The 12,064-nt window shown below is 52.5% G+C and overlaps 4 protein-coding genes across 4 annotated transcripts; 2 read left to right on the top strand and 2 right to left on the bottom strand.

Annotated features, from left to right (window-relative positions):
- Window positions 1–160: 160 nt before the first annotated feature.
- On the bottom strand, window positions 161–1,752 carry RMT2 (Arginine N-methyltransferase 2; the record flags this gene model as incomplete). Its single annotated transcript, XM_062941929.1, has 2 exons — window positions 250–1,752; window positions 161–195 (listed from the first exon to the last, which is right to left on the bottom strand). The coding sequence occupies exons 1-2, from the start codon at window positions 1,526–1,528 to the stop codon at window positions 161–163; spliced, it is 1,314 nt and encodes a 437-aa protein (XP_062804838.1). The 5' UTR covers window positions 1,529–1,752.
- Window positions 193–4,977, top strand: VTC4 (vacuolar transporter chaperone; the record flags this gene model as incomplete). The annotated part of the gene is made up of 2 exons (XM_062941928.1): window positions 193–4,638; window positions 4,693–4,977. The coding sequence occupies exons 1-2, from the start codon at window positions 2,470–2,472 to the stop codon at window positions 4,975–4,977; spliced, it is 2,454 nt and encodes an 817-aa protein (XP_062804837.1). The 5' UTR covers window positions 193–2,469.
- An 811-nt stretch (window positions 4,978–5,788) lies between these two features.
- On the top strand, window positions 5,789–8,214 carry QC764_106770 (uncharacterized protein; the record flags this gene model as incomplete). Its single annotated transcript, XM_062941927.1, has 4 exons — window positions 5,789–5,971; window positions 6,027–6,824; window positions 6,898–7,023; window positions 7,079–8,214. 4 exons carry the CDS (start codon window positions 5,789–5,791, stop codon window positions 7,688–7,690), a joined length of 1,719 nt encoding a protein of 572 aa, XP_062804836.1. The 3' UTR covers window positions 7,691–8,214.
- On the bottom strand, window positions 7,697–10,310 carry hxk1 (hexokinase). Its single transcript, XM_062941926.1, has 4 exons — window positions 9,299–10,310; window positions 8,835–9,245; window positions 8,330–8,784; window positions 7,697–8,278 (listed from the first exon to the last, which is right to left on the bottom strand). The coding sequence occupies exons 1-4, from the start codon at window positions 9,455–9,457 to the stop codon at window positions 7,855–7,857; spliced, it is 1,449 nt and encodes a 482-aa protein (XP_062804835.1). The 5' UTR covers window positions 9,458–10,310; the 3' UTR covers window positions 7,697–7,854.
- Between the last annotated feature and the right edge of the window lie 1,754 nt (window positions 10,311–12,064).

Raw genomic sequence — 12,064 nt, 5'->3', positions numbered from 1 at the left:
AGTCCTCTAGATGGTAGGGGGAGGGGTAGATGCAGTGAGGCCTACAACTTCAAAGCTTTGTTGTGGTTACACAGAATAAAAATGTGTGTGTGTGTGTGGGGGCGTCTTTGTATTGGGGCCCATCACCTCCAAACTCTCGCGCGGGTTCTAGAAGCTATGCTCAACCAAGGAAAGTACATATCGGCAGACGGTATTCTATTGATTGGATCAGATCTCTGGTCATAACATGGTTGCTTTGGGGGTACTCACTGTCCAACGTCCAATATCTCCTTCTAACACCTTCCCATTCGCCTTGACCCTCCTCGGCCAGTCGGGACATGTCAACATCAATCACTTTCCACTCGACATCAAGCCCAGCATCGGCAAGATGAAGCTCCGAGACCTTGGTATAGACGTCGTAGCAAATCATCCGATCCGCGCCAAGGCCGTTGAAGAAACCAAAGATGCCATTGCTGTCCAGCAGGCCGGGGATAAGTTCAGTAAAAAACATGCGTAGTTGCGAATAATCTTCACCAAATGTGTCGAAGTAAATGGCATCGTACACATTGCCTTCTTGCAAAAGCTTGACGCACACCTCTTGCCACTTTCCTTGGTGAATCTTGTAGGCGCCAGGCTCAGGGGCGCTTGCCTCCCAGCTTGGGCCAAACTTGGAGTCGGAGCTAGAAATGTGTTCAAGGACTCCGGGATGGGCCTCAACAATGTGATGCTTTGCTGGCTTAGTCTCAGCGAACATTGTGTCAATGATGCCCATACCAAAGCCGATATTGAGGATCCTCTTCCCTGGTTCCTTGCTCGGCAGCAGAGCATCAACGCTCTGGCGCATGATATCTGTTTCCCAGGCCATCATCACTCCATTACCCTCGTCGTCTACCAACTTCCCGTCAGAGTATGTCAGCTTCGACCTCAGATATTGCTCCGAGTTGACATCGACCGCGTCGTCTTGTGGTGGGACAAATCCTTGTGACGCTTCCTCCGCAGCTCCGTTTGTTGGTACATTGATCAGTTCAGGGGCCTCCTCTCCATCCTCGCCCACAACCACCATCTCCGACTCGCCAGCCTCCTGATGAGCATCCTCCTCGTCCTCTTCCTCGTCGTCACTTTCCAGCTCCTCGTACCCCTCCAGCACCCCGAAAAGCATCTCAGCTCTTACACCAGCGTCAACACAGAGGTTGTACAGCTCAGTCCGGCCTAGACGATGGGCGACGCAACCAGGAGTCTCATTACGATCGTCGACATCGTTCCAGATGCCTCCCCAAAGCAAGAGCTCTTGAACTGTCTCTCTCGCAGCCGCCAAATCGGCCTCATCGTCGTCTTCGGAAGGGGGACCGCACGATCGGATGGCGGCGTGCAGCGGCGTCTCCCCGGTCAGGGGGTCTTGGCCCCTGGCGGCCTCGGGGGTGTCGAGGAGCTTTTTCACAGTTGCAACATCGTGCGCCCAAGCCGCGGTAAGAACTTTTTGTATCTCGGGTGGGCAGGCCTCAGAGATGCGGGCCGAGATGGCATCCCGCTCGGAGTCGAGGAGGATCATGATGGTCTAACTGAACTGGCAGTCGCTTGGTAGTCGTTCAGTCAGGAAACGAAACCAATCTCTTGCTGCGATCAGGTTCTGGTTTGGAAGTCGACTTCGTACTTTGTGGCACTATCCAGGCCTAGGACAGCCTGTGCGATTTAGCGGTTGCCCCTCCCCCTCATCGACAATTTTTTGCGGGTCTGTGGCCGTTATCGTTATCTTTTTATCGCGACAGGTGGGACAGGTACAGGGGCTTGCACTTAGGACTCGGGGTCATTCTGATGGAATTTGGCCGTTCTACAAAGTTCAGGTTGATTGGCACCTCAAGGACTTTACACAGTAGGTATCAAGATAAATGATAGCCCTTAATCCCTTTTCATTCTTGAGAACGAAAGCCACCTGTTGAACGTTGAAGACGGCAAAGGGCCCAGGCCCAACCTAGCGTTGTTCTTCACCAAAACGTCATTCCGATGCAAGCTCAGGACGAGCTAAGATCCACCGAATCCCGGTCGGGCGCCAAGAGAAAGCCAAGTCGAGCCATTCGCCAATGGCAACCAATGTTGGTGAAACGTGTGTCGGTGATGGCACAAGTTGCTGTGCCTGGGCCATCGTGGCTTCCGCTGGTTACAGAAGCCCCTGTTGGTCTGGCACCACTTGCTGCGCCAGCCTCTGGACTGGCTTTTCTGCTTCTTTGTGTTTTCATCTCTTCAAAGTTTGAATAGCTTCACCACGAGAAAGAGACGAAACAAAAACACTCCAGGTCCCGAGCCAAACAGCCCACTGCGCTTAGCTGGGCTCCTGATCCGCAACAGTGGAGCTCGCATCCCAGGATACCGCTGAGAGAAGAGAGAAACCTTGCGTTGCACTTCAGTTTCGGTGGCAACTGGCAACTCTACAGCAACTGTTGCTTGGCTACTGTTAACTATATGGGCAGCCGTTAGAACCTGCCCCGCCGGTCCATGCTGATTATCCACGATCTCAAGACTCGACAAATCACTAAACAATACGCCCGAAACCGCAGGCTCAGCAAATCCAATTGCCGCGTCCGTCCCGGCGTTGTCGTCATGAAGTTCGGCGAACAGCTCCGATCGAGCGCCATCCGCGAATACCAATGGTACTACATCGATTATGACGGGCTCAAGGCCGACCTCAAGCATCCCTCTGGCTCTGTGCAGCCCGTCGGTGACAACAGCACAAAGCCCAACAACAGGCAGCAATCGCGCCGCGAATGGACAGAAGACGATGAAAGCCGCTTCATCAGCAAGCTCGAGGCCGAGCTCGAAAAAGTGCACACAAAACAGCAGGTCAAGGCGATGGAGATCTCGCGTCGTATCGCCGTCAGCGAGCGCGAGGTCCGCGATGTGGTTAACCGCCTCAACGAGCGCGGATTGAGCCAAGATGGGCCCAGCGAGGAGGAGTTCATGCTTCTCGAGGAGGACCTGAGCGACATCATTGCCGACGTCCACGATCTCGCCAAGTTCGTGCAGCTCAATTACACGGGATTCTACAAGATCATCAAGAAGCATGACAAAATGACTGGATGGCACCTCAAGCCCGTCTTCGAAACCCGCCTCAAGGCGAAACCATTCTACAAAGAAAACTATGATGCCTCGGTTGTCAAGTTGTCCAAGCTGTACGACTTGGTTCGAACAAGAGGAAACCCCGTAAAGGGCGACAGCGCAGCCGGCGGAAGCCAGGCCAGTTTCATTCGCAACACGACCAAATACTGGGTGCACCCCGACAATGTCACAGAACTCAAATTGATCATTCTAAAGCACTTGCCTGTTCTTGTTTTCAATGCCAGCAAAGAGTTCGAAGCCGCCGATTCAACCATCACATCCATCTACTATGACAACCCCGACACGTGGGAGCTATACGAGGGTCGTCTGAAGAAGACAGAAGGAGCCGAGGCGATTCGATTACGTTGGTATGGCGGTATGCAGAACGAGACCATCTTCGTTGAGCGCAAAACACACAGAGAAGACTGGACGGGTGAAAAATCAGTCAAGGCCCGTTTCGCCATCAAAGAGAAGAATGTCAATGCCTACATGCGTGGCGAGCTGCTCCCTGCCGCTATTTTCGAAAAGGCTCGCAAGGAAGGCAAGAAGTCGGAAAAGGCCATTGCCGAAGACGAAAGATTAGCCAAGGAGATACAGTGGTCGGTCCTGAAGAAGGGCTACAAGCCAGTCTGCCGATCCTTCTACCACCGTACCGCCTTCCAGCTGCCTGCCGACGCCCGAGTCCGTATCTCGCTTGATACCGAGCTTACCATGATCAGAGAGGACAACTTGGATGGTGTCACGCGCTCCGGTGATAACTGGAGACGCATGGACATTGGTATTGACTACCCATTTTCACAGCTCCCACCCGGAGATATCGTGCGGTTTCCCTATGCAGTCCTCGAGGTCAAGCTTCAAACACAGCACGGCCAAGAACCCCCCGATTGGGTACGACAGCTGATTTCCAGCCACTTGGTCGAAGCGGTACCCAAGTTCTCCAAGTTTATCCACGGCACTGCCACCCTGTTCCCTGACAGGATACACCTGCTGCCATACTGGATGCCCCAGATGGATGTCGACATTCGGAAGCCAGCAAGCCATGACTTTGGCATCAAAAGAACAGAGCACTCGGCCACGACATCGACGTCAGATGACGAGGACGAGGAGGACTCTGATGACGAGGGTGGAGTATTGGGAGCCCAAAACGGGGAATCTATCAGACAGGGTGCTGCCGCTCGGAACGGCAGGGCCCTTCTGGCAGCATCTGATGTGGAAGACCAAACTGTCGACCGTCCTACCAATGATGACGTCTATCTTTATGACTCCGATGACGAGGATGATGAAGACAGACTAGCGGAGGCGAGAAGGGTTGGTGGGTGGACATATTACCAGACTCTGGCTTCCACCACAGCACACACTGTCGGCCATGCAGTGTGGACTGGTCTGAAAGCTATTGTCCCACGCCCTCGGGCAACTACCGTACCTCGCAACGCAAGACTGGAGTCGCTTTTGGGTACCGGCGAGATTCAACAAAAGAGATTCAAGGCGCCCAAGGGGAAGAAGATCTATGTGCCCGTTCGCGTAGAACCCAAGGTGTACTTTGCGGCCGAGAGAACGTTCCTGGGTTGGGTATGTTGCCTCTCTTCTACTCCCTGACAGTAACGATTTGCTAACAATCAGCAGCTTGAATACTCGATTTACATTGGCACCATCGCCGTGACCTTGCTCAACTTCAGTACCAAGCGCGGCGACAAGGCCTCATTCATCGCTGCCGGTGCCTTTACGTTCCTGGCAGTAATGTCGCTCTGCTACGCCGTGGTCACCTATCTCTATCGCAGCAAAGCCATCCGTACCCGCCAGGCGGCGAAATACTACGACAAGGTGGGGCCTACGGTGCTATGCGCTGCTTTGTTTGTTGCGGTTGCGTTGAATTTCGGATACGAAGGGACAAGTAGGTCAATGTGGTGATCTCATATCAGATAGGGTGCAATCTGGTTATGGAATGTGGGAGGGTGTTCTTGTACAACAAGTCAGAACTGTTTTTGTCAGCGAGCATAGAAGAGCGATGCATACTTTTTGCGATTCAATGGTATAGAATGTAGCCAGCAAAACACAGCACAGCATGACACATTCAAGACTTCTCACAACTGAGTCGGCGATGAGACGTTGAATAACATGGTCACCGAGGGAGTCCCTGCTCCACCGGCCAGCATCGGGGATCAACGGATGTGACTCGGGCGGGAGGTTCGGCCTCCACTTTCGGAGCCCCTCTTTTTTGCTCTTGTGTTGTACTGTAGCTCTCGGGGAATAGAGATGATTTTTCATTGGTGAAGTTGGTTTCACCATCGAACGAGAAGAGGGAAAGGGAGGTTTCGGGGCTGAAGTCGGCGCGGGATTTTGAGCCATCGTATCAAAGAATGTGGGCAGGATACTCCGCCAAGTTGTAGACAACAAAAACCGCCATCCCCGATGTCGTGCTTTGTGACTAACCCGTTCTCGAGCCGTTGCGGCGGTTCCAGCCCCTTGGGCCAGGGTCGTCTGCCGAATCTGGGGTGTTTTATAGGGTGTATGCGAAGTCGGACATGACTTATAAATTTAGAGATGTCTTGAATTCCATCTCATCTTTGAAGTTTCACTGGTGACTGTTGCTCTTTTCGGCATATGGTGCGAGAATAAGCACATTCCATAATCGCTCACACTCACTTGTAATCTCACTCTCGCTTACACCTGAGCGAGTCTCACGCCAGAAGAGAAAGTGAAATTATCTTAAGTCAGTAAAATGCCCGTCAAAGTCATCACCACAGAACTCGGGCACTCTCTCCCACCAGAGCAGCCTCACAACATCACCTTTCACATTCCCGGCTGGGAGACAGCCAAAGCCCTCCGCAGAGGTGACCCAAACCTCTTGTCTAAACTCAGCTCCATCTACCCCCGTTTCGGCCCATGGTGTGAAGTGCGCCAGGTAAGCGTTCCCCTTTCCCCTTGTTCACTCACCCATATTCTAACTTCACCACCAGCTCTCGACCGCCCTCCACAAAGCCCTCTCCCTCCCAGAAACCTACGGCCTCATCATCTTCGTCCACCCCGACTCCTTCACCACCGCCCAACGCTACTCCTCCGACGGCAAATGGCGCAAACCGGAGCACCTCGTCCCCCCATCCGACCTCTGGTTCCGCGTAGTCGAAATCCCCATTTCTTCTGAGGACAAAGTCAGGCTGTATATCACCGCCTTCCCCCAAAAGCACGCCCCGGGGGTAGTAGGCACATGGCAAAACTACGGCTGCGGCATCTCCTCCCGTCTAGCCGCCGCCTGCCTTGCCCACCTTGACTCCCTTACCATCCTCCCATTTACCGCCACCGGCGCGGACGATGTCTCCCTCCCCAACATCCCCGAACCAACCTATCTCCCCCTGACCGAAGCCCACACCGGCCTCAAGTCTCGCATCGTCGAGCTAGCTCAACGCTCTCCGCTCGACAAGGAGACAGCGAATTTGTTGTCACCGGAGAATGTCTTCCTTTACCCTACTGGCATGGCCGCCGTGTGGAGATTGCACAACGCGCTTATTACCCTTCGTCCAGAAGGGGAGATTGTCGTTTTGGGGAGTGTGTTCCACAACAGCTACCACCTCTTCGAGGAGTCACCCAACGGGATGAAGCACTTTGGGAGCTGTGACGCAAAGTCGAATCTGTTTGACGAATTGGAAAAGTATCTGGAGGGGGAGAAACAAAAAGGGGGGAGGCCGGCGTATTGCTTTGCCGAGTTCCCTTCTAATCCGATTCTGGTCTCGGTTGATTTGGTTCGATTGAGGAAATTGGTACGTTGTCCAGACAGATCCAACCCCCATTTTCTTGTGGGTAGAAACACTGAGCTGACAAAATATGTGCTAGGCCGATAAATACGACTTCCCTATCATCATAGACGACACAATCGGCTCCTTCGCCAACATCGACGTCCTCCCCGTCGCCGACGTCATCGTAACCTCCATAACCAAGTCCCTCTCCGGATACGCCAACGTACGTCTCCCCCTTTTCCACCATCCCTATCCCCCTTTACTAACATCTTCCACAGTGCATGGGCGGCTCCCTCCTCCTCCCCCCGTCCACCCCCCTCTTCCCCTCCCTCTCCCCCCTCCTCACGACCACCTTTCGCAACGAGTACTTCCACCCCGACGCCTCCCTCCTCCTCTCCAACTCCCAATCCTACCTCGCCCGCTCAGCAACCCTAAACTCCAACGCCCTATCCCTAGCCACCTACCTCAACTCGGAAGCCCAGGACCCCTCCTCCCCCGTAAAAGCAGTTTTCTATCCCCCCTTCCTAGACACAAAGCCCAACTACGACGCCGTAATGCGCGCGCCAACTCCCGAGTTCCCTAACCCGGGGTACGGCTGCCTTTTGGCCGTCGATTTCGAATCCCTCGACCTGGCAAAGACATTTTACGATAACCTGTCCGTATACCAGGGTCCTCACCTCGGTGCCCACCTCACTCTTGCCTTCCCCTTCAACGATGCAATCTGGGGCGTTGAGCCAGAGGCGGCGGAGTACCTCAAGACTTTTGGGGCGAACCCAGAGCAGGTCCGGGTATCGGTTGGGTTGGAGAGTGAGGAGGAGCTGATCGATACCTTCAAATACGCCGTGGAAAAGGCAAAGGGGGAAAAAAAGAGGCTAACAAGTCAAAACTGACAACAGCAGATACAATGACAAAATGAAGCCCCTTAATTCAACGTTCTAAGCTACTATAATCTGTGATCAACGGAACTGAAACCATCTGCTACTCTTGAACCTCGTAATCCGTATGCTCTGCAATCCTATACCCAATCTCAACAAACACTCCAAAACACACCCGCTTAGTGGAAGTTCTCCGGGTGCAAAATTCCATGCATATTCCCCTTTTTCACCCTCTCCAGTGTCAAAGCCGCAATCAATGCAGCACCTACGCCGCTTCCATCCTCGGCGGCCAAGATCTCGATGGGGTCGTCATCGTTGGGATCCGCCTTTGCGGGCCAGTCGAGAATCTCACGAAGGGCAGCCGCACCGCGCTTCTTGAAGTGAGGGTACTTGTTGAATACCGACCCGTCAGCGCCGACGTGGCATTCCTTGTAGCCCTTCTTTTTGCTGATGGCAGCAACGCCACAGGCTGAGAGACGGGCGGCACGGGTGCCAATCAGCTCCGCAGCACGGCGGATAAGCTCGAGCTCTGAGGGGTTGGGATCGATGCCGAGTTGGTTCTGGAAGAGCTCGCGGGTCTCGGACAGGTTCTCGAACGGGTCACTGTACTCTGGTTAGCATTCAACATCAATCAACTTCTGTAAGTAAACATACTCCTCAATGGCCGACAGGAATGACGAGTCAAGGGTGTACGGCCTCCGTAACTTCCCGATATCCTGTCCGGCAAAGATGTTGACATTATGGTTGTCATGCAGGTCTACCATGATCAAGCGGAAGATCTCTCCCAGGTATAACCCTGCAATCATCTTCTCAAATGCCTGTTGACCGGGGCGAGGTGAATCCGTATCAATGGATTCATCGTAGGGAGTGCGAGGGAGCACGTTATGCTCATTGTCGAAAGCTCCCCACTCGCAGTTGATAGCCATGGGGGTATCGGGTGGGAGGTTAAGGTGCGCAAGCTTAGGGATAGAACCACAGTCCTCCATGTAAGCGGCATTGCAACCGGTGCCAAAGATACAACCAATCTTCATCTTAGTGTCGGTGTACGCAGAGGCAATGAGGGTGCCGGTGGTATCGTTGATAAGAGCAGTCAGCTTGATTGGCACGCCCTGTGGATGGTCAGCATATCATCGTTCATCCCTTAGCCTCCTAGACATACCCGCTCTTGAAGGGCCTTCTCAAACATGGGAACAACATTGCGGCCCTCAACACCATCGATATCGAAGCCCTTGGTCCACCGCTGAAGGATGCCCTCATCAATGTAATTTTGAGTGGCAGGGTAGGAGAAGGTGAAGCCTAGAGGAATCTTGTCGAGCTTGGCGACATCGCCGTGGTGAGTCTGGATGAACTGCAACAAGCACTCAGCAATGTATTCCCACAGATCTTCAGCCACACCTGTCTTGAGCTCCTCGGGCATGCGGTACTTTGACTGGATAATGTCGAATTCTGACTTTTGCTCCGTCAAAGTGATCTGGCAAACACGCAGGTTGGTGCCGCCCATGTCAAGGGCCAGGTAAGTACCGGTCTCATAGCCAGTGGGAAAGGACATGACCCATGTTGGGTTCATGGGCTTTGACGCATTAGCCGTGAGTAACACCCAACATTGGCTCAAGATAAACTTACGATGGTCCCGCCCTCCTTGCTGAGACCCTTTTCGAGTTCATTGACAAAGTGGTCGGTAATCTGTTTGAGCTTTGCCGTATCAACCGTGAACAGCTCCTCAAGGCGCTTAATCTCCTTGAGCAGGTCCTTGGGGACTTCGACAAACGAGCCTGATGACATGGTCAGTTAAGAAGCAAGGGACAAGAGCGCACAGGCCTTGCCCTGTCGGCTGGACTGAGAACTGTTGCTGGAGAAAATAGAGTGGTGTCGGTAGGCGTGGCTCTTTGACAGAGGAATTGGGTGGTGTTGGTTGACGTTGTCGGGATTGACCAGGGATCTCATGCCGAAGAAAGACATGGCTCAGGTACTTATTTGTAGGGCAAGGTAGGAGGCTGGGTACCTAATGCAGGCCAGAGTAGGGATCGAATATAGCGATTCGCAAAAAGGGTACTTTAGGAAGAAATATGCCAAGGCAGAGCAAGGTGGAGAAATGCTGGGAAGCCTGATCGGATAGGTTGGTGGTGTGTTGGTGACTGAGCATGCAGAAAACCAGAAGAGTGAGTGATGTCACATCATCCAAGATTATCGCGGACGGTACACAGATAGGGTCTTCACTCCAACGTGACTTCCGCTTCGCCTCTTCCCGGATGATACGCACGCGACACGGCACCAAAACCACACAAGGCGCTGGGGGGAAGAACCACTTGACCCTTCCGAGTATTCAATCAGACGGATGGCAGGAGCAATTGTGCCTGACTGCATCTGGTATTCAACAAAAACAACAGGCAGCAATCAATAAAGCCGAGAGGGGTTATGTTGGGCATGGAAAGCTGTTGGAGATTCCCGAGCTGGGGTTTGGAGATTGCAATTAACTGTTTACGTACCAGTGCCTTTCCGGGAGGGAGGACGCTTGGGACCAAGACCGACCATTTTGATGTTGTAATTGGAGTTTGGATAAGATATGAGGCTGGCACGGCTGGATAATCTTTGTCTTGCCAACAGTTGAAAAGGAGCTGACTGAGATTCGAGGCGGTGATGATGCTGGCGATGTCCCGCTGTCTCCGCTCTTGCCGTTTGCCAGGGGTCCCTCGAGCAGGGGTAAGCTACCCCGCGGTGACGGCCCAACAAGCACTGACCTCATAGGACCCCCACACCCCCACTGCTTCCCTACTTCAGCCATTGATGGGTTAGGGTTGTTGACTAATTTGATATCTCAATTCATTTATTTTAGAGAATTACTATCCATCAAAATAGCTAGTCCCACATGCTATTAACAGCATCGATGTCCATCCTGTCAAAAGCTTCAGCCGACACCTCTGGAATTGGTCCTTCGACGTCATATTTCCATCCAACATACGGATCCTTGTCCCGGGATACCCGCATCATGGCCATGTACCGTTTGCGAATTTGAGCTTCCATATCGGCCTCAGCCAACTTCTTCACTTGCTGGGCCTCCAAGAGGTGGAACATGGCCCTCGCCAACGACATATGTGGCGGGGTTCGAGGGAGAAACCCAATGAGTTCTTGTTTCAAAAGTAAGTAGAAGGAAAGATGGCGGTTTGTAACACCCACCAATGAGTCTTGTAAGCTCAGCTGAAATGAGGGGGCAAAGAAACCAGCCCATGCCACTCCACGAGACCAGTGAGCTCGTATTTCACTCGTCCATCATCGGTTTCAACCCCTAGGACCATGATGTTCTGAGGCCTAATGTCGTTGAGGTAGAAAACAGCCTCTTGCCTCCTTTCGGCAAATTACTAGGGCATCCCAGTGGTATATATGATCGATGCACTTACAACTTCCGCATATCATCATCGTTGATTCTGATCGAGTCCACATGTTTTGCCGTACATTCCAACACAATGCCGGCCGGATCAGACACAGGCTTCATGCTGTTAAATCGGTTTACGAGAATGTTCTTGGAATGGCTGATCAAAGCCGAATACTCGCAAGAGAAAGGCCATGAAAAAGGCCTCTGTTTCCAGGAATCCCGACAATGGGCTCCCGAAGGAAGCCTTGGCAGCCTTCGTAAGTTCTTCCTTACTGTGCTCGCCGAATGATTCCTGGACGGTGTTCTGGACTTTGTAGTCTGAGATCTTCAAAGATTGAAGTGAAAAGAGCACCTCGACCAGGTTCTTGACGACAGACTTGCGATTCCCATGGTCCATCTTTTCCCAGATGCTGTCCAAGGTAATTCATTTGCCAAGTTCCATGACCCAAAACTGGAACTTTCTTGCTTGGTCATTGGTTGCCTCACCGATTTTGATGGTTGCTGGAACAAGGTGTTTGATGCGAGATGCGGCTATTTTTTGCATAGCAGCAACCGTGTAAAACGAGGGTGCCGGCTTGTCCAGAGCGCGGAGGCGCACAAAGCATGAATTCTGGCCATGGTCAAGCTTTTTTAGTACTAAGGCTTGATTATATGGGGAATCTTATAGTGCTCGCCTTCTAGCGAGCAGTTGGCTGGAGTCAGTGAGCAAGCACATTCTCCAACCACAACATCACTCAAACTTGGGACAAGCCTCTAGCAAAGATGATTGATACTTCAGGATCGAGATGTGGTTTGGCTCATCGTACCCATGTTTACGTAGAAGCCTATAATGCAAAAGCCAAGTCGGCATACGCGTAACAACAACACAATTATTACGAAGAGGCCAGGGTGAAATACGCTCGGGAAGCGACTGGGCAAATTGACGCTGAAGAATGGTGCTTGTTTCAACGCTAAGTCTTTCTGTTTGTGCTTTTGGTGTGACATATGTGTCTTGTAACTTCTCGTTTCACTCCTCAACC

Source organism: Podospora pseudoanserina, chromosome 1 (assembly GCF_035222485.1).
Source record: "Podospora pseudoanserina strain CBS 124.78 chromosome 1, whole genome shotgun sequence".
Lineage (NCBI taxonomy): Eukaryota > Fungi > Ascomycota > Sordariomycetes > Sordariales > Podosporaceae > Podospora > Podospora pseudoanserina.
This window is presented reverse-complemented; position numbering and strand designations above follow the sequence as displayed.